The sequence below is a fragment of the Notamacropus eugenii genome, chromosome 6 (genome assembly GCF_028372415.1).
Source record: "Notamacropus eugenii isolate mMacEug1 chromosome 6, mMacEug1.pri_v2, whole genome shotgun sequence".
Taxonomy (NCBI): domain Eukaryota; kingdom Metazoa; phylum Chordata; class Mammalia; order Diprotodontia; family Macropodidae; genus Notamacropus; species Notamacropus eugenii.
This window is the reverse complement of record NC_092877.1, coordinates 93069512-93091606: the sequence shown is the minus strand read 5'-3', so window position 1 is coordinate 93091606 and position 22095 is coordinate 93069512. Positions and strand designations below refer to the sequence as shown.

Genomic DNA, 22095 nt, shown 5'->3' with positions numbered 1-22095 from the left:
TGGGTAAGAACCTCTTTAGGTCTCTTTACTCAATTATAAAGGAAGAATATGGGACTAGATGACCTCTAAAGTTCCTTCTAGCTCTAAATCTATGAGTATATGAACGTGTCAGTAAAACAACCAAAAAAACAGAGGGTTTGTACAATCAAACTATGAATAAATAAGAACTTTCTAAAGCAAATATAATCAGAGGCATCTTGATCAAATTACACTCATGAGAAAAGCATCCTGATTATCAATTATTTTTGTTGTTAATAGTTACGATTAATTTAGAAATAATTTATTATTTTTAGCAAAGATAATTTTTGAGATTTTAATACATACTGAATAACCTCACAATACAAAATTAAAACATGTAATTGGTAAATATATTTCATTTATGGTAATTATGAAACAGCAACTACCTATATATGTAACATAGAAAAGTAATTTGGGCTTCTATTATTATAATATTTAATAAAATGATAACTGAGGTATTTTATGGTCTAGGTTAAAAGGCCTAGACATAACTCATAAGACCTTTCTCATTACTAGGGTAGTTAGAAGCAATATATAGATAGACAGATAGATAGACAGAGGGCACAGGGTGAGCTGAAAAGGAAGGGATGATATCTAAAAAATAAAATTAAGGGGTGAAAGAGGAATATACTGGGAGAAAAAAAGAGAGGTAGAACTGGGTAAATTATCTCACATAAAAGAGGCAAGAAAAAGCTTTTACAGGGGAGGGGAAGGGAGGGAGGTGAGAGGGAATGAGTGAACTTTAACTCTCATCAGAATTGGCTTAAAGAGGGAATAACATACACAGTTGGGTATAGAAATCTATTTCACCCTACAGGAAAATAAGGGGGAAGGAGATGAGAAAAGGGGGGTGATAGAAGGGAGGGCAGATTGGGGGAGAGGGTAATTAGGAGCAAACATTTTTGAGGAGGGACAGGTGAAAGAAGAGAACAGAATAAATGGGGGAGTGAGATAGGATGGAATGAAAAGTAGTTTTTTCACAACATGACTATTATGGAAGTATTTCACATGACTACACATGCTTGCCTTTGGTGGGGAGGGAGGAAGGGAGAGAATTTGGAACTCAAAGTTTTAAAAACAAATGCTAAAATTTTTTTTACATGTAACTGTGAAATAAGATACACAGACAATGGGTTATAGAAATTTATCTTACCCTACAGGAAAATAGAAGGGGAAGGACGTAAGAGATAGGGGGAAGTGCTAGAAGGGAGCACATATTGAGGGAAGCGTAGTCAGAAGCAAAACACTTTTGAGGAGGGACAGGGTGAAAGGAAAGAGAGAGAATAGAATAAGTAGGAGGAAGGGGAATAGGATGGAGAGAAATACGTTAGCAGTAGTAACTGAAAAAAATTCTGAAGCAAGTTTCCAACTGGGCAATGCTATTCCTCCTCTCTTTTCTTCCTTCCTCTCCCTCTGTCCATACTTTTACCTGTAGGTACTCTGCCCAAAGGAATGTAAATTTTGATCACTGAAACCTTACAAGGAATCCTAGGGTTTACGGGCTACATTTTCCCCTTAAGGATCACGCCTTAAACACACATCACTCTGGCTCTCATTGATTGGTCAACAACAGTCCCAGTCCAAGCCCCACCTAGAGATTACTGTATGGACACTGATGACTTGGAGGGAATGTCTATAACAACTGTTTCTGTTTTTGGACAGAAATCCTGAGGATCTTTCCCTCCCAGATTGATTTTTTTTTTTTGACTAGGTAGAAGAGGCCATTCTTTGACTCATTCCTTACCTGACCTTAGTCACTGAGTGGGTTGCCTCAGTCAAACTGAAACCTGGTACAGACTTTGTTTAAAAAGGTCAAGGTCTCCCACTGCATCTGGGCATCACTTTCCTGATACCATGCTCCTCTTCAAGAACAAAAGACAAACAGCAACACAGGATGTGGTGACAAATGAACCAATATTTCAAATACTTCTATTTGTTTTCAAGGTAGAAGCAGCTTCAAAAAATCAAGCTTCAAATGTTATCATTTACTAAGCAAACAATTAGTTAATTAAGCTTTCTCCTACTTATCTCACCAGCATAATCTATGTTCACGATCATGCCTATATATCAGAATAGAGCTGTGCTCCTGTGGCTTTCTGGAATTGTCTATTTCTTCTTGGCTTTCATCTACATCAATTTTTTTGTTCCTTTGTTAATATAATCCTACTTTTAGCTTCACAACCTTATCTTTGCCTTTGGCTTTTTAAATGCATCTCTCCAAACTCCGGATCCAGTAATAACTAATAATAATAATAACAGCTAACATTTATTTAGCACTTATTATGTGCTAGGTACTATACTAAAGTGCTTTACAATTATTACCTCATTTGATCCTCACAACACCCCTAGCAGGTAGGTGCTATTCTTATCTCCATTTTACATGAATAAACTGAGGCAAACAGAGGTTAAGTGACTTGCCCAAGGTCACACAGTGAGTGTCTGAGACGAGATTTGAACTCAGGTCTTTCTCATTCCAGGCCCAGTGCTCTATTCATGACACCACACGTTGCCCCAGTAGCCATTCTCCATTGCTCCAAATGAAAGAGAAAGGGACCTCAGGCTATTGCACTGTATCAGTCTAAAGGTGACAATATTAATTCTCAGAAGAATATGGAGCTTATTAGGCAGGCCTAAGAAATGAGATAGCTTTCCTGGCTCCCCCACTGTCCTTCAGATATATTATCACTGTATTGGACTATCCAAACACCTATATATTTTCATTAATGTAAACCATAAATTCATTACATATCCATAAAACCAAAATAGATATAATGGATGGTTTTAAATTGGTGTGGACTAGACATGATACATCTTCCTCAAGAGATCACATACTGGAATGGTAATATCTGATCACATACTGGAATGGTAATATCTATTTAAGAAGATTCCCCAAACCATTCAAAATACTGCTGAAATATCTATTTATATAGTCAATAGTAGGTCTTAGGGTTGAGAATATGAAAATGACGGAAAAGAGGCAGTGAAAGTAGCATATATTCCCACTTTTTCCAGGAGCTGAAAAAAAAAAAACCAGATGCTAAAACTAAGGACCTTATGTCCTGGTCTTGACCAGTTCAACATTTTTAAATCAATAATAACTATTACTAAAATAACAATCATAAAATATTTAAAAGGCTATCCTGTAGACATAATATTTGTTTAAAAAGTGCTGAGTACAATATCTGGTACATAATAGATACTATATAAATGCTTATTCCTTTTCTTCCTATCAAGGAGAATAAATGTTCTTTTGTCCCTCCCAGGGGACAGAATTTCAACTAATGAGTGGAAGTTACCGAGAAACAGATTTTGGCTGCAACTAATAAGGAACTTTCTACCTAGAGTTGTCCAAAAATGAAATGGTTTATCTCCTGAGGTAGACTAATCCCTATTCCTGGAAGCATACAAGTAGGAGATAGGTATTTTAAAAGAGATTCTTTTATTTATTTGAGGTTGGAGTGGCTGATCTTTAAATTAACATTCAACTCTAAGGCTCTGTGACTCTGAGAAAAACAGTTCATTGCTATATGAATGAATAAATAAGGTCTGGAAGATGCAAATTAAAGTGAGTTAATTCATTATTGGACATCCATCTTTTCCCCTCACCTGCTTTTGTGATTAAGCTTCTGGCTGGGTTGCATCTGGAGCTCCACTGCTCTGAAGGATGTAGTATTCCATTTTGTCCTACATTTTGCACTGGGTACAGAATAGTCTTGGTTATTAAGTTTTCCTTTCCATTATATTTGAAAATATTTTTCCTGGTCACTTGCAGAATTTATCTTCTTCTCAATGGCATTATTAAATTTAACCACTATGAGTTTTGGAGTTTGTGGTCTTGGACATTTTTCTAGAAGGACATGTCAATCCTTTGATTGGCATTTTGTTTTCTGTGTTCAGAAGTCCTGGACAGTTTTCTTGCATTATTTCTTGCATTTATAGTGTTCAGATTTTTTGACTTGGCATGTTCTTCTGGGAGACCCCTAAACATTAAGCTTGTCTCTATGCATCCTAACTTTCATATTTGCCTGTGATTTCTTTTAACGTTATTGCTTTTTGCTTCTCTTCTATCATCCTCACCCTCGAACTTATCTTTAATCTCTTCTTGGTTGTTGGCTCTTTCTTTACTTCCTCAAAAAAATTCACTTGATCCTTCCATCCCTGCTAACCATCATCCTATGTTTCTTCTGCCCTTTGTGACTACATTCCTTGAGAAAGTCATCTACAATAGGTGCCTCCACTTCCTCTCCTCTCACTCTCTTACTTTCTACAATTAAACTTCCAACGTCATTATTCAACTGAAACTGCTCTCTCCAAAGTTACCAAAGATCTTTTATTTAGCAAATCCAACGGCCTTTTCTCAATTTTTATTCTTCTTGACCTCTTTGCAGTCTGTGACATCATTCACCCACTTCTCCTTGAATCTCCTCTCTAGGTTTTCAGGCTCTCCTACCACTTATCTAACATACTCCTTTTCAGTCTCCTTTGCTAAACCATTACCCAGATAGTGACCTCGAATTGTAGGTGTCCTAAAGAATTCTGTCCTGGGTCCTCTTCTTTTATACTTTTATACTACTCTATTTGGTAATTTCACCAATTAATTAATTATTATCTCAAATGTTGATTTTTACATCTACCACTCCTGTCCTAACTTTACTCTGGGGTCTCCAGTCTAGCATCTAAAACTGGACATCCAGTAGACATCTTAAATTCAACATGTCCAAAAGTGAATTCATTTTCTTTTCCTCTAAATTCTCCCCTATCTCCTAACTTCTTCATCACTGGAGAAAGTAACGCCATCCTCCCAGCCCCTCAGGCTCATAAAGTAGGTGTCATCCTCAGCTCCTTACTATCTCACCCATATCGAATCTGTTGCCAAGGCCTATAAAATTCTTGAACAGACCCATTTCTCTCCTTTGACATTGCTACCACTCTGGTACAACCCCTCATCATCTCACACCTGGACTATTGCAATAGCCTACTGATTAGTTTACCTGTCACAAGTCCCCCCACAGTCTATCCATCCTCCCTTCAGCCATGAAGTGATTTTCTGAAAGCACAGATTCTATCATGTCACCAGTCTACTTAATAAACTTCAGTGGCTTACTGTCACTTCTAGGATCAAATATAAAATAAAATTTGACATTCAAAGCCCTTTAGAACCCAGCCCTCACTTTTCCAGTCTTCTTACAACTTACACCCCTCCCATGCACTCTTCAATCCAGTGACACGTCTCCTTGCTGTTCCTCACAGACATTTTCTCTGGGTGTGTTCCATGCCTGGAATGTTTTCCTTACTCATCCTTGCCTCTTGGCTTCCCTGGCTTCCTTCAAGTTGCAGCCTTCAAAATCTCTCCTTCTACAGGAAGCTATTTCCAGTCCTTCTTAATTCTAGTTGCTTCCGTTAATTATTTGCTATTTTTCCTGCATGGAGCTTGTTTGTATGTGTTTGCCTGCTTGTTGTCTTCTCTCTTAGATTGTGAGCTCCTTGAGGGCAGATGCTATCTTTTGCCTTTCTTTTTATCTCCAGTACTTAGCACAGTGCCTGGCACACGGAAGGCACTTAATAAATGCTTACTGACTGATTCTTCTTCCAGATTGTTCTTCATGTCAGAGTATTTGCATTCCCAACCAATAACACTCTCAGTAGGCTGCAGTACATTACAAACAAGGAATTACACAGAAGAAAGGCTAAAAAGGATTTCATCAAAGGCATACATGACTGCAAGAAATAGAGACCAAGAATGCAGGAAGCATGAAGTGACACCGATGGGCACACAGCATGTGCAGGCATGCCGTGTTTGACTGTGCTTTGCTTTATTGTACTTTGCAGATGTTGCAATTCTGTGTTGAGCCAAGTCTATTGGTGTCAATTCCCCAAGAGCATGTACTCACATTATGTCTCTGTATTGCACTCTGGTGATCCTTGCAATATTTCAAACTCTTTCCTTACTACTGTATTTGTTATGGTGGTCTGTGATCAGGGGTCTTTGATGTTCCTCTTGTAATTGTTTTGGCATATGCCACAGGCCATACCTATGTAAGATAGCTTTGTGTTCTGACTGCTCTGTCACCTGGCCAGTCCCCCAGCTCTCTCCCTATTCCTTGAGAAACAACAATATTAAAATTATGCCAATTAATACCCCTATAATGGCTTCTTAATTGCTCTGATGTAGCAAGCTTCATTGCTCTCTTATTTTAAGAACACCACTCTGGGGCAAGACCCCCCACCAACAAAGAGACTCTGACTTGCTGAAGGCTCAGACAATGGTTAACAGTTTTTAGCAATATTTTTAAATTAAGGTTTATAATTTTTTTTGTTAGACATAATAATATTGCACACTCAGTAGACTATAGTATGGTATAAACATAACTTTTATATGAACCAAAAAATTCATACGACTCACTTTACTATGATATTCACTTCATTGCAGTGGTCTGGAACCAAACCCATAATGTCTCCAAAGTATGCCTATACTCCTTTGATATCCGTGAAATCTGGGAAGATTTGGGTGGACCCTCACAGCACTTTTATGGAAGGCTACAGATAAGAGTTATATAAGACAGATAAGCCTGGCTGAGTTGTAATCTACTTCACCAGAGGGAATATTCACACGAATGAGATCATGGATCAGCAGGAATATTGGAGCACAACTATAAGTTATTGGATCACAGAAGTCCAATAGAGAATAAAGATTTGTCTCTTTAGCAATCCAAAATTCGATTTTCTTCAAAGCAGGAATCTAATTCTTAAGGTAATACAATAAGACTATACATTTATTTAGATCCCTAGGATGAAGCTGGGTCTCACCTGGAAGGGAGTAAGAATTGCACTGCCTATTTATGGGCTACAGTGAATTTTTTTGTTTTATATTCTATGGCCTGAAATTAGGATTTGTATCTTGTATGCTAACTTGTATCCTAATAAAGACACTGAGGACCCTTTTACCTAAACAGTAGAGACACCTAGACATGAGCAATATGATGAAGTTGTTATAAGGAACAATGGATAGAAACAAAATGAACTAAATTAAGAAAGAGATCTCCAATTCTTGGAGATGCCCCCAAGACTGAACTTCGAGTTCAGTCTCATGTTGGGCCATGAGTCACACACAAAAACACACACTCACAAACATATCCCTGGTATCAGAATAAGTTTCAGGCCAGAATCTTCCTATAGCTAGCATGCAACTGAAAAATATATCATTATTCCTCAAGTAGTTGAGAAAAAACATGATGCAAAGAAAAGAAGATGAGATATAGAATCCGAACATCTTATTGATTGTGTGCCTTTTATGAACTCGAATTCTCAAATGGATCTATGATTTCATCTATGTAGATATTCCTTCCAGTATTGCAGATTATAACCCAACCAGGTCCACCCATCCTGTGTGATTCTTATCAATGTCTTCAGATAGATTTATCTCAGCAAAAAGGGGGAGGAAGGGCCAGATGTCCACTTAAAATGCTAAGGGCTCTTTCCTCTTCCTCATTTTCTCTTTATATCTCAAGGCTAGCATGTGCACTAGCCTTGAACATAGCAGGAATTTAATTTTTGTTAAACTGAATTGAATTCTGTGACCTTGGGCAAGTCAATTAAGCTTTTCTGAGCTAAGGCTTTCTCATCTCTAAGAAAGTATAATGCCTGCCCTATCTACCTCACAGTAAGCTTGTGAGGATCAAATACATAATATATGTGAAAATACTCTATAAACTGTAAGTAACTACATAGAAGTATCATCACTAGCATTAGTGGTGGCTGTTTTTTGGTTTTCTTTGAAATACCTCACTTAGGTATAGAATTATTATGTACTCCCCACTCCCTCATTCCTAATTGCTTAGGACAGTTGCCCTAAGCTCCAGGCATTAAGTAAATGATATTTCTTAGAACACAAATGTCTAAATAATAAATGCTCAAGATACTACTATATCTGAAAAAAATAATTTCAATTCATAGTGCTCTCAAACAAAAATTTATTGTAGAAAGTTATTTATCTTTACAGATATTATGTATGAAGGTAAATTCTTCTAAAAGCATGTATAAAAATTGCATTGAACATCAGCTAAAGATGTGTGTATTCTTTTACATTAACAGTGACAGAGTGTGGGTTTGTGTATAGTAGAGAGGCAACCCCCAGGAGAGTGATTAACCAATTAAATAATTAAAGGAAAAAGAGGATACCATGAAAAACCCTTTTCTCTTGAAAAAGGATGAGAGGATTATTTACTGCAGAAAGTAGTCTCTCTTCTCTGAAAGCCAGAGTACTGTGCTTCTGTCTATATTATGATAGTAAGACAGGACAGGCCTGGACAGGACAGGACAGGCCAGGAAAGGAAAGAAAAGGAAAGGAAAGGAAAGGAAAGGAAAGGAAAGGAAAGGAAAGGAAAGGAAAGGAAAGGAAAGGAAAGGAGAGGAAAGGAATGGAGCCAGTAAAACCCAAGTCGACTGGGCAGCTTTTGGTCATCCAAATTTACCTTCCTTTAGAGAGGAGAAGGAAGGGGAGGGGGAAGCAGACAGGAGAGGAGATGAGTTACCCAGCTAGCTGGGTCCCCATTCAGCCAGGTGCATCTACTCACAGGATTGTGTTTGTCCTTCATTGCTGAAGAAGACCATGCCATCAGAGAAGTAATGACATGACCTGTACTTGACTTTGAGTGAGGGAGGGCTGTGCAAGTCACCAGCCTCACTTCTCTTCCTGAGCCATCTGAATCTAGTGACTTGATATTCCTCAAGATGACTGGAGATGACCCAGGATGCAGTGGGAGATCTTGGACCCTTTAGGCCAAGGTCTTTGCAGGTACTCACTTAGGGTGAGGTCCTGACCTGTCCTATGCTGTCCTAAAACCTACTGCACTCTGAAACTGGGACTCCACTGCCCAGCTTTAGAGTGATTATCAGTAGTAACTGTTGCTGGTTCCCACCCAGCCTGATGTCTTTCTTTTTCTTGACCTCATTAAAGGGGCCATGCTGTGGCTCATTTTTAAACAGGCTTGTTCAATGAATGGGTGTTGCCTTACCCTAAGTGAGTATCTGCAAAGACCTTAGCCTAAAAGGCCCAAGGTCTCCCAGTGCATCCTGGGTCATCTTCAGTCATCCTGATGAATTTCTGGTCACTGGATTCAAATGCCTCTGGAGAAGAAGTGAGGCTGGTGACCTGCACAGCCCTCCCTCTCTCAAAACAAAGTCAAGTGCAAGTCATGTCATCATTTCTCTGATGGCATGGTCTTCTTCGACAACAAAAGACAAACACAATTATGATAGTACATTCTACTTAGCACCAGAGTGATTTGTGACATATACATACATTTTTAAAAAATATATTTATATCCACACATAGTGTGTGTGCATGCATGTGGATGTGCAAGAGTGTATGTGTGCGTATCTTATTTAGACATATAGGTGGTACAGTTGATAGCATTCCAGGCCCAAAGTCAGGAAGACCCAAGTTCAAATCCAGCCTCAACTCACATTAGCTGTGTAACGCAAAGCAAGTTATTTAATCTCTGTTTGTGTCAGTTTCCTCGTATATAAAATGTGGATAATAATAGTACCTCCCTCTCAGGGCTGTTATGAGGATTAAATGAGATGACATTTTTAAAGTCCTTAGCCTAGTGCCTGGCATATAATAAGTGCCATATAAATGTTAACTATTATTATTATTATCATAACTATTATTAATTAGCTTTTTGAGGGTAGGAACTGTGTCTTTTTCTTCCTTGTGCTAGCATAACACCCCACAAATATTTATTATATGAGGTGTTTTAAACATATATAAAAAAAGAAAAATTACGAGAAGCCAAATGACCTTTTCTAAGTCTAAGACTTACATGTACAACTTATTTTCTTTTGGAATGCAGAAATATGAATAAGATTTTAAAAATTCACTGTAGAAGAAATAACAAACCATGAAGAAGAACAGACTGTTTAACTGACCAACCAAAAAATGGTCAAACAAACAATTCTCAAAAAAAAAAAAAAAGAATTTGCAAACTATTAACAATCTCATGAAAGGTTGTTCCAAAACACTAATAAGAGAAATATAAACTGAGCCACTCCTGAAAGCTTCACCTTACAATCAGCAAATTAATTAAAATTATGAGGATGGAAATAGTCAATGTTGGAAGGATGGTGGGAAGATAGGTACACTATTAACTGTTGGTGAGGTTATGAACTGATTTAAATTATATAAGAAAACAACTTGAAATAATAAGAAAAAAGTGATCAAAACATCTATTCCCTTTAACCCAGAGATTTCATTAGTAGTAATATACCCCCAACAAGGCCTAGAGAAAAAGGTCTAGCATAAGCTAAAATATATATAGTAGCACTTTTTTTGCAATAGAAAAGAAATGGAAACAAAGTGATAGACATTGATTGTGGTTATACAAATTGTGGTACATGAATATAACTGAATATTATTTTTCCAGAAGAAACAATTAATCTGAAGATTTCAGAAAAATATGAGAAGACTTGCATGAAATGCTATGAAGTGGAATAAGCAGATATAGGAAAACAATAAACATAATGGCTAAGAAATTGTAAGCAAAAAGAAAATTAAAAATGTATAATGATAATAACTACTGTTGGTCCCAAAGAAAAGATATAGAAATGTATTTCCCTCTTTTTCTTGGAGAAGTTGAAGCTTTAGGTATGCAGTATTATATATTATTTCAAATATGATTAATTATTGAATTAGTTTTATTTACTCTTTTTTTTTTTTTTTACAAAGGAAGACTCACAGGACAGGGAAGAAGAGATATCTGGAAAAGAGTGAGAAAAAAACCCAAAAGGTATGAACGAAACTTTAAAAAAAATAAACTGGCTATGACTCAAAGTAAAGAGAGCCATTTCAATTTTCTTATTTTATTTTTGAGAAATTATGTTCAAACTGTCCCTCAGTATTTTTTTAATAAAAGTAAACAGAATTCTTCCTGCCTGTGTTTCACTTATTCCATACATATTTACTTAATCCTCATTTCTAAAAAAAAATACATTTTCCCTAGATTTTTACATGATTCTCTTTTTAAATGATTCCTTTTCTTTGTTGCTCTATTTTCTTCACAAATCTAAATGTCTGGCTTATACTTTAAAATATTCACCAACCTCTCAGAGAGAGGTGATTATATTTATATCACTCTAAGAATATCCTATTAAGATGACTTTTCATTATGTAGCATTACAGTAGAAGTTAACTGGGTGTCATATTAACTATGGCAACTATTTTTTGGGGAAGAGAGGTAAATCATTGTATCTATTCAAATATATGTATGTATGAAACACATACTTAATCCTCCTCAAAAAGAAGTTACATGTCAAAAAAAATTTTCTAGCTACAATGAGAAATATAATTCCTTGGTTTACAAAACATTGGCTTGAAATTCTAAAAAAAATTTTTTTCATCACATCTTAATGGCATACTTTATTTTCTAAACAGAGAAATATCATTTAATTTTGGAAAAAAAAAGATAAACTATGAATACTACCCTTTCATTAAATAAATTATTCTATATAACATACCAAGTTTCCAACAGTAATACAAAATACTGAAACCACATTAACTCAATTGCTATCTCTAAATTATTAGTAGCACTTTAACCTTACAGATAAATGTTTTTTTTAACATTAAGTAACTGAATTCATTTAAGAAAACCTAAAATTAAAATATGCTGTCTATCTATGCAAAATACAATGCCCTTTTCTCTTTTAAGTTCAAGAGACTTAAAAGTACAATCACAATTCAGCTGTATATGTAACCATCAGCACATACAAACATGCTGCAGATATCCACATTCTATCTTTACAGTAAAGAGATGCAAAAAAAAGCCACATAGTTTATTTTCTACCACTTCCTTAGCATTCCTTTTGTAATGAAGTCAATATATTCTAGACAAGTTTTTTGAAAATCCAAAAAGGAATTTTTGAATCAAGATGCATCAGGGATATATTTTAACCTTTTAGTTCATTACATAATGAAGTGCAGTGGCTTTTATGGATGACTTTAAGATAAACATTTCGAAGGCACAACCAAGATCTGAGAGAGCAAATGAAAGCCACAGTAAGACCCTGAACCCCGTCTCTTCTCTCTTCCTTCCTCTTTCATTTTCCTGTTAACTCCTTTTTGGTTCCTTTTCCCCCTTTCTTGTTTCCTTTCCAACATCTGACAACAGCTACCTTCCTAATATTCCCTTAAATACACCTAAAAGAATATATTACATTCTACTCAATAAATAGCTGCAAATTGCATTGAAAATAAATGTACCATGAATTAGTAGCTGTCATCTTGGAAAGAGACATGTTACTATATACTGTATCATCTCAATGGAGCTACACATAGGACAAAGAGAGCTTTACAGAATGAAAATGTTATTGAGAATTATAATCCTAATAAAAATGACATCTCTAACCTTTCATTTTCATAGAAATAAAAAACTGATCATATGGTTTCCTTATGATTGTAGAATAACAGGATGGTTCAAACCTAAAGCATCTATATATAAAAATGCTGCTATAAAATTCAAGGCATTGACAAATCTATGTTAATTATGGACATGAGTTATATGGAATACATAAAGATGTTTCAAAACATGCATGCTGTACATACAAATCATTTAATAAATGAATATACTCTCTGCTTCCTTTATAATTTTATAGGGAAATACAAATGTTAATGCCATATTCATTTGTCCCACCAAAAAACTATGTTTTTGTCAATATAGTATTTCTGCTTTTTTCTATAAACATATATATGAAATAGTAAATACTAAAGTATTTTAAAACACTAGCAAACAAATACCAACTTCTAACATAAGAAAATAATCATTAACCTGCATGAACTGGTGTCAGATTCATTTTCTTCTTCACTAGTTCCATCATCTACTTCTGGTCTATCAAGCCAGTGTGCACCTTCACAATCTTCAGCTGTAAACTCAAATGCAGGGACTTCAGAGGTAGATGCCATTGGCCAAGAAGGTGAATTCTGAAAATCTAGTTGGCTGGACCTTCGGTAACCAATTGAAGCCAATGGTAACTGTAGGCTACATGGATCTAAAAACTTTCTATCACCATTTGTTCCGGTTTGTCCTCGATTCCAGAAATCTCCCTGCTGGCTGTCAATGGTAGAATTGGGAGATGATGCCTGATGGCCAAACCATCTCCATCTGATTTTTAAAATCTGCTTCACATCAAACTCTTTACGGGAACCAGACATCCTCAGAAAAAGCAAGTGATCGTCTAGGCAACAGGACAAGAAGCACTGCACATAAAAGAAGATTTGTGCATCCAACCAAGACAAGAAAAGCACATGCTCTGCTGTCTACTGCAAGCAAATCTGGAGGAAAACAAATTTCATTCACATATGAATTTGAGTTCACTTTCATAACACTATGTCAGGCTACAAAGAACAAAGGATAATGAAAAAAAAGAGAAAGAGAGAAGGTAGGGCAGTCCCAGTCAGTCAAAGAAAACTCTTCTTAGCCTATATAGAAATAGCCAGAGAATTTTCTATTACTCTCCTTTTCAGTACTGACCATTAGCTTCCACAAACACTGACAGCATTCATTAAAGTCCTTTCAAATGCAGAACACCAGCTCCCTTTCTTAAACCACAGAGACAGAGAGCACAATTCCTATGATGTATCTCAATCTCTACAGCTTACTCTGTTAACTCTTTTATTGCTGACACAGGAAATTTATTTGCCAGTAATTTCCTTTACACTGACAAATATCTTATATAGAGATAAAGTATTTCCAAATACTTTCAGGCAATAAGTTTTAAAGCTGGCAGGTATCTTGGAGATCTAGTCTAATGCCTTTACTTTACAGACAAAGAAACTGAGGCCCATAAAGGTTGTGACTTGTTTTGTTTTTTTTTTTAAAATCATCATCATTATCAACAACGACAATAACAATCAGCATTTATTAAGCATGAAATATGTGCCAGGCACTGTGCTAAGCACTGGAGATACAAAGCAACGCAAAAACACAGTTCCTTTCCCCACAAGAAGCTTACCTTCTAAAGGGGGAAAACAATACGCAAACATTTATGTCCATACAAGACATAGAATGTAAACAGAAGGTAACTAAAAGGAAGGCAGTAGCAAAGGGGGTAAAGAGTGAGGAGTGGGGACTAGGAGGGGGTGATGGAACTGGAAAAGGCTTCCCATGAAAGCTGGAATTTGAGCTGAGTCTTAAAAAAATCAGAGAAGGCAGGAAGCAGAGCATTCCAAAGCATGAGACAGCCAATGAAAAGACACTGAATTAGGAGGTAGAGTGTCATGTACCAAGACTGCTAGTGTCTCTGTATCTTTGGTTAACTGAAGCGGGGTTTAGGCATAAGAAAACAGGAAAGGTATGAAGAAGCTTGGTGATAAAAGACTTTAAAAGCCAAATCCAGATTATTTTATATCATATGAATCAATGTATAAAGTGCTGGGCCTGAAGTTGGGAACACTCATCTTCCTGAGTTCAAATCCAGCCTCAGACATTTACTAGCTGTGTGACCTTGGTAAATCACTTAACTCTATTTGCCTCAGTTTCCTCATCTGTAAAATGATCTAGAGGGGAAAATGGCAAACTGCTCTAAGAAGACCCTAAAAGGGATCACAGAGAGTTGGATACAACTGAAATGACTGAACAACAACAGGTAACAGAGAGCTAGTGGAATTTATTGATTTTGTGTGTGTGTGTGTTTCAGTGAAAGACATGGTGAGACTTGCACTCATGTGTGAGATGAGAAGGCCCTACGGGGGTAGGGGGGAGGGAGATGGAGGTGAATATAAAAGATGTTGGGAAGGTAGAGACAACACTTGGCAACAGATTAGATATGTGGAATGAGTGAGGGTGAGGAGTCCAGAATGACACCAAGTTGGGAGCTTAGTTAAGATGGTGGTCTTGATTGTAACATGAAAGTTCTGAACAGAAGAGGGTTTGGAAGGGAAAGATAATGAATTCTGTTTTGAACATCCTGAATTTGAGAGGCGTATGGAAAGTTGAGATATCCAAAAAGCAGTTGGTGATATAGGACTGGAGCTCAGGAGAAAGAATAGAGCTGGATATATAAATCTGTGAATCATCTGCATAGAGATGAAAAATGCATCATGGGAGCTGATGAGATCAACAAGTCCTTTAAGCAAAGAGGAAGCCATGATGTCCTGAAACAACCCAGTTTATTTTTAAAATAGCTTTATTTTTTAGGAAGTTTGCTCTTATGTGAAAGTAGAAACAATGCAATTCTCATGGGAGGAGGGGCTGTTCCATCTTAAAATTCATGGCAGTGAAGAACAGGAAATCCAGGGCATATATTGGTGGGATGCCCCTTGTACAGTTCCCCCGTTTCATATTGGTTAACCTGAGAAATTTGCCTTCTATTAGTCCTCCCTCACTCAAATACCTCCCTCACTCAAATCAAAGTCAACTGCAAGTCATATCATCATCTTGATGTCATGGTCCTCTTCAAGAATGAAGGACAAACACAACTGTGAGTTAGTAACAGCTCCTCTCTTGTCCTGTCCTGTTCTGTCCTCTCCTCTCCTCCAGTGTTCAACCCAGGGGAAGGTATAATCCATGGCCAAAAGCTGCTTTTTTCCTTTGGATTTACTGGTTACATTTCTTGCTCAAAGATCAAGTCTTTTAATTGGTTTACTCAATTTACTCTGGAGCTCATAGACTGGACAAGGCCCCACCCACCTGGCACAGAGTGAATGTAATAACTAAATAGCAATTGTTTCTCCTTTACCCAAGAACCCTGAGGGTCTTCCCCTCTCAATTTGATTTTTTTTGAATTAAAGGGGCCATTCCTTGAGTAACTTAAAGAAGCCTATTCATTGAATGGGTGTATCTCACTCAAGGTAAGAATGTGATAAAACCTTAGCCTGAAAGGGCCAGGATCTCACATTGCATCCTGGTCCATCTCCAGTCTTCCTGATGAATATCAGGCCACTGGATCCAGATGGCTCAGGAGAATAAAGTGGGGTTGGTGACCTTGCACAGCCTTCCCTCCCTCAAATCAAAGACATGGAAGTCATGTCATCATCTTGATGTCATAGCCCTCTTTGAGAACTAAGGACAAACACAATCAAAACCATACTTGTGTCATAAAAGGAATCTGGTATTATTAATTCACCTATTTTTTTCAAACAGTTTACATAACATTGGAATTAATTACTCCTTAAATGTTTCGTAGAATTCACTTTTAAATCCATCTGGTCCTAGGGATTTTTTCTTATGAAGCTCATTTATGGCTTGTTCCATTTCGTTTTCTAAGATAGTGTTGTTTTTTCTATTTCTTCTGTGAATCTGGTCAATTTATATTTTTGTAATATTCATCCATTTCACTTAGATTGTCAGATTTACTGGCATATAATTGGGTTACCTCATTTTGCATCAGTTTATGTCTTACTATGCTTTTTTTGTATCTGTCATGTAATTCATTATAGCTTAATCATCTTTCATTGCACTTACATACACCCCTTAACTATTTTCTAATCGGTAGTTCTCTGGTACTAAAAATATTTTAGTCCCTATGTGATCTTTCTTTTTCTTTAATCAATTACCTCCTTGGGATGTGCCCATACTCCCCCAATGTCTTCTACATTGGCAATGATGACAAAAAATGGAACTAGTCAATCTGCTGAGTGTGAGGTAAAACCTCAGAGTTGTTTTGATTTGCATCTCTCTTATTATTAGTGACTTAGAACAAACTTTCACACAGCTGTTAGTAGTTGTTTTCATATGGTTGCAATTCTTTTGAGAATTGATTTTCATATCCTTTGATTACTTTCCCACTAATGGGTAAATGGTTTTTGTTCTTATGTATTGCTGATAGTTGCCTATATAAAGACACATACAGAAACACCTCAGACCCTTGTCAGAGATAGTTGAATGAAAGATTTTTTCCCCAGTTGATTATTTCCTCTTTTAGCCTATTTCCATTATTTTTTTCATGCAAAACCGTTTCAATTTAATGAAATAAAAATGATCTATTTTATCTTTCATGGCCACCTCTGTTACTTGCTTAGTTAAGAACTAACATTCAAGCTACAATTGTGAAAGATAGCTGATTTTGGCACCCTCTATTTTAAGAAACTGTATGACCTTTAAAACTTAGGTCATAGATCTATTTTGAGCTTATTGTGGTCTATGGTGTAAAATTTTTGTTGAAATCTAATTTCTGCCAAACTGTTTTTCATAGTATTGTGCTGTAAGAAATGATGAAGGGGATGATTTCTGAAAAAAGACAGGGAGATTTATATTAACTGATGCAGAGTGAAGTGAGCAGAAGCAAGAGAACACTGTACATAGTTGACAAAAATATTGTAAAGATGTGAAACTGTGATTTAGTAACCCCGCTCGATACAATGATCCACTACAACTCCCAAGAACTGATGATAAAAATACTATCCACCTCCAGACAGAGAATTGATGGTTTCAATGCAGACTGAAACATATATTTTTCTTTGTATTTTCTTACTTTATTCCCCAGAATATGGCTAATGTGGACATTTTTTCTAATATTTGAAATTTCACACTGAGTTCATTAATTTTTTTCATTAATGTATGCTCTCAGGGATAAAATGTTTCAACTGAGGATAGTCGTTAGCTATATTCACCCTAAATTTGGTATATTGTCTATTCATTATTTTTCACATAATTATTGATCTAGGATTTTTTAAATCTACTTATTATTCATGATGCCAGTATTAAGTCTCCATTTGGATCTGAACTTTTTGCTTATGTTTTCTGTACTAATTACTATTTTTTATTATCAATAAAGTAAATAAGTAAAGGATGTGCTTAGTACTTCTGCTTTTCTAGCTTTCTTTGTAATTCCTCTTTTTGTGATGCTTCAAAATACATATATTCTTTTATGTTTGCATTTAGATGATGCCATAAGTCTTTCATCTCTAAATTTTAGAGCTGTATTGGTGTTTTTTCCCCAGTTCAGAATCTTTCAGTTCTTGTAGTGTGCCAGGAGAATAGATGAATATGTTCTGATAATCACTGAAGTCTTGGGTGGGTGGTGCTAACTTAAGGTAGTACCCCAATCAAAAAGTAACATGTTTTAAGACTGTCTGATTTCTCCTCTACTACTTTTATTTAACTAGACATGGCTGGGCAGAATCAATAACTGGTACTTCTTGTGGGATAAAGAGGAAGGCAGGGATGATTGGGCAGTCATTCCAACAGTGATGATCCCATAATAGGCCCCTGTACAAACCTCTGACTTAATTTGTTCTCCTCTAGGAGGCACAAAGAGGCTGGTGTTTGTAGGAAGGTGGACTGAATAAGTACTTTAAGTCTTTTAAGCCTGTGTTAATTCATAAACATTTTATTGTGCTGGGTTTCTGTCTTCTTTCTCTTGTGTATTTTCAACAGGCAATCATGTCATGAGACTTATTTGAAAACTGGGTTTGTTACAAGAGAAATGAACGTGCATCTGAAACCCAATGAGTTCATAGTTCTTAAAGGAGGAGAAAACAGGAAGGAGCATGGAATGGGAGGGGAAAAGGTTCAGTAACACCTCCCAAAGAGAAGCAGCAAGGCAATGGCAAAAGTCATATTCTTTTCCCTTGAGAACTGCTAGACTATGAAGATAAGAAGGTCTGCTTATCTGCAAAGGACCCCAGTTGCACAAGCATTTTCCCCAGACTGGCACTAGACTGGCTGGCACCTATTTTGCCTCCCAAAGAAACACAGAGAATCCAGCTTAGGGTGCAAACAACAAATTAAGCCGGTTTGGGGGAAGGGGGCTTTGTCTTTGACACATTCAGGGCCTCCTGAATGCTCTTAGTCCAGTGTTCCTGGAAAATATGACAACTGAAAAAAAAACTTCAGGTGATCTCTTATCAGCATCCAACCATTCTACCTGGTGCAGAGTTACTTTTGGAGTGGGGGTAGAGAGGTTAGAGGCAAATGTTGTTTGGAGAAACCATCTTAGTTTTAGGCTTGCTGATCATGTGACCCTCTCTCTCTCCTTTCTATGGTCACAATAAAGTTCTGTTATCATTCCTTATCTTGTTTCAGTAGTGACCCTGATTTTTTTGAAAGTTGTATTGATGGAATACAAACTCTCACAGATCACACTGAGATGGAAAGCATTGGAGTACAAGTCTGGTCACAGGCTATAAGATGTCTAAAGATTAATTATGCAATACTAATCCCCTACCCCTGAATTTCCTCAGGTTGCCCCCTGGAACTCAGTCTACAGAGTTACAATGCCCTGTTCCTACTAGAACTCTTATGCTCATCTCATTCTCTCCCTTACTCTTTCACTCCACCAAAGGAGACCGGGATAATTCAAGTGTGATCCCAATGATACCCATGCAGGCTAGAATTAGTAGTGAGAGGTAGAAAAGGAGGGAAGAATTCTGAAAAACTTGGAGCTTTTGGAGACTCAGGGTTCTTGAAAAATGGTAAAAGGGAAAAGGTTATAAAATCAAGAACAGTTTAAAAGATCTGGTCTCTGATCAACCTATGTTGTGGAGTAGCTCTGCTGTCCCCAATATCTCTCCCACAACACCTGAAAATCTTCAATTAACTTTGTTGTGCCAAATGAAACTTCACCAATGAGAGATTCATTTGAATAAAGGACTTGTTTTTTAAAAGTGCTAGTAGTACCCCTGAGAGAATTAAAAGGACAATTCTCACACCTTAGTATAAATTAATTACAGTCAATCCTCAACATTCATGCATTTAACTTTTTCATTTTCAAGCACTTCTGTGATTTTATCAGTAACCTCATTTTCACTTTTGTACTGGCACCTGCACACATTTGCATGGCTATGGGCAGCAGAGAAAAAAGTTCAAGGTGCAACGAGCACAAGGTTGTGAAGCAGCTAGTGTTCTGCTAGGTCTTTCACCTGTCTTGTTCACCTTACCCTTCTGAGGAGCTTGCTGTGCATCCATGGCCTATTATCACTGTTTTGCCTTTAAAACTCAAGTTTTGCATTGTAATTATGCCCCCAACACACAGCGCAAGTGCTTTGGGCTCTAAGTCCAAGTATGCAACATCAGTGATGTGGCTTAGTGAAAAAATAAAAGTGTTTTGTAAACTTCATGGTGGGTTTGATGTTAATGAATCAATGATTTGTTATATCTGCAAAAAGGAGGAAAGTATTTATGGTACTTTAGATTCCATGTGTTATAAAGAGTGAATGTTGCCTGAAATCAATGTTTTTTTAACTGAAATATTACCACAATGGGTCACAATTCTAGGCAATTACTAGTGAGAAAGAATGTTTTCCATGTTATCAATTTTAGTTTGTATACTGCATTTTAGGAGTTATTTCACAGTTACAGTGCTAAGTGCATGTTATGAGAATTAATGTTTTGTTATAAATAATTTTATGCAAAAAAAGTGTATTTTCAGCGATCTCTAGTGAAAGATTAATTTTTGGTGGTCCCAGGAATCTAACTCCCCATTTCCCATAGTTTCAATGTATTAACATTTGCATTTTTTTACTTTTGTGCCATTTTTGAGGAATGTTACCCCAGCAGAAGTTGAAGATTGACTGTAGACTGTTTTTTCCCTAAAACCTAGCTGAGGAAACGGGAGTCTTTGGAGAGCTAAACACTTTCAGAAAAAAGAAAAGTCTGGGTGAGGCAATTCTGCTGCACAGTAGATAGATGACCAGCCTAGAGTCAGGAAGACCTGGATTCTAATCTGGCTTCAAACACTTACTAGCTGTATGACTCTGGGCAAGTCACTTAACTCCTGCCTGCCTCAGTTTCCTCAATTGTAAAATAAAGATAACAATAATAGCTACCTCCCAGGATTACTATGAGAATTAAATGAGGTATTTGTAATGCCTTAGCACAGTATCTAATACATAAATACTCAATAAGAGTTTGTTTTCTTCCTTGTGATGAAGGGATTAGAGAGGCATAAAGAGTAGCATAAAGTTAATAGCTAACATTGATGTAGGGCTAAAAAGCATTTGCACATTCACCATCCTATTCAATCTTCCCTATAATAACTGGAGATAGGTAGTACAAGAATTGGGCAGCTACGTGGCACAGCAGATAGAGTGCCAGAACTCAAGTCAGAAAGATTCATCTTCATATGTTCAAATCCAATCTCAGACATTTATTAGCTGTGTGACCTTGGGCAAATCACTTAACTCTATTTGTCTCAATTCCCTCATCTGTAAAATGGGTTGGAGAAGGAAATGGCAAACCACTCCAGTATCTTTGACAAGTAAACCCCACATAGGATCATGAAGAATAAGACAGGACTGAAATGGCTGAACAACTACAACAAATACACAGGTATTATCATCCTGACTTAAATAAGGATCAAAGAGGTTAAGTGAATTATAATGGTCATACTAAGCAGAGAAAGAACTCAAACCAAATACTCTGACTTCAAGTATTCTGGCGGTGAGGTAGAAAAGAGCACCAAGAGCTAAGAAAGAAGAGTAACCAAAAGATTTATGAATGCCAAGGATAAACCATGTCAGCTTCAAATTTTTGTCTAGGATCTGTCATGAGCCTAGAAAAGTGAAAGAAAACTCATTTGTTTTTCTTTCTACATCATGCAATCTGTCATTCCCAGTAGCTCCAACTGAAATTAGTATATGTTATTAATAATGCACTTTAGAATTTCAGTCAATGTGAACGAAGAATTTCAAACATTTTGACGAAGATATTTTGGGGTAATGGGATTTTCTGAGTGTCCCTTAAATTATACCATATAGGTAAATGGCCTAGTTTTTCCATACTTAAGGGTGACTCTGATCCCAATCTAGCTAATGAGGGAGTTTTCTTTAAGCAAAGAATTATGAAGTAAAAAATCTCAGGAAAGTTCACATTAAAGATTAAAATGCTAGCACTTTAGGTTGTGAACTCCTAAAATATTTTTAGAATAGCTTCTTATAACAGTAGTTTTATTAAGAGGTCTGGGACCCATAATCTAGTTCATATATGAAAATGACAGCAAAACCAACAATATTACAGAACTCTAGAAGGTTGTTAGAATGTCCCTTTAATATCTAGGAAAAAAGAACAAGGCTCTGGTTTTTTTAAAAAATATTACTTATATATAATATAAAGCAAGACTGTCCTGAGAATATGGCCAGCATAGTCA

At 36.5% G+C, this 22095-nt stretch overlaps 1 protein-coding gene across 6 annotated transcripts in view; it reads right to left on the bottom strand.

The window, feature by feature from the left end:
- The window catches only part of KLHL5 (kelch like family member 5), a 127108-nt gene that overhangs the window by 58713 nt on the left and 46300 nt on the right, over window positions 1–22095 (bottom strand). The window contains exon 1 of one of the 6 annotated variants that reach the window (XM_072620512.1): window positions 12840–13346. The exons of 4 other annotated variants lie outside the window; for them this stretch is intronic. In XM_072620512.1, coding sequence (XP_072476613.1) covers window positions 12840–13222 — 383 coding nt within the window. In that variant the 5' untranslated portion in view covers window positions 13223–13346. Of the gene's footprint in view, window positions 1–12839; window positions 13347–22095 lie in introns of those variants that run through there. One more of the 6 variants, XM_072620513.1, reaches the window with a different exon arrangement.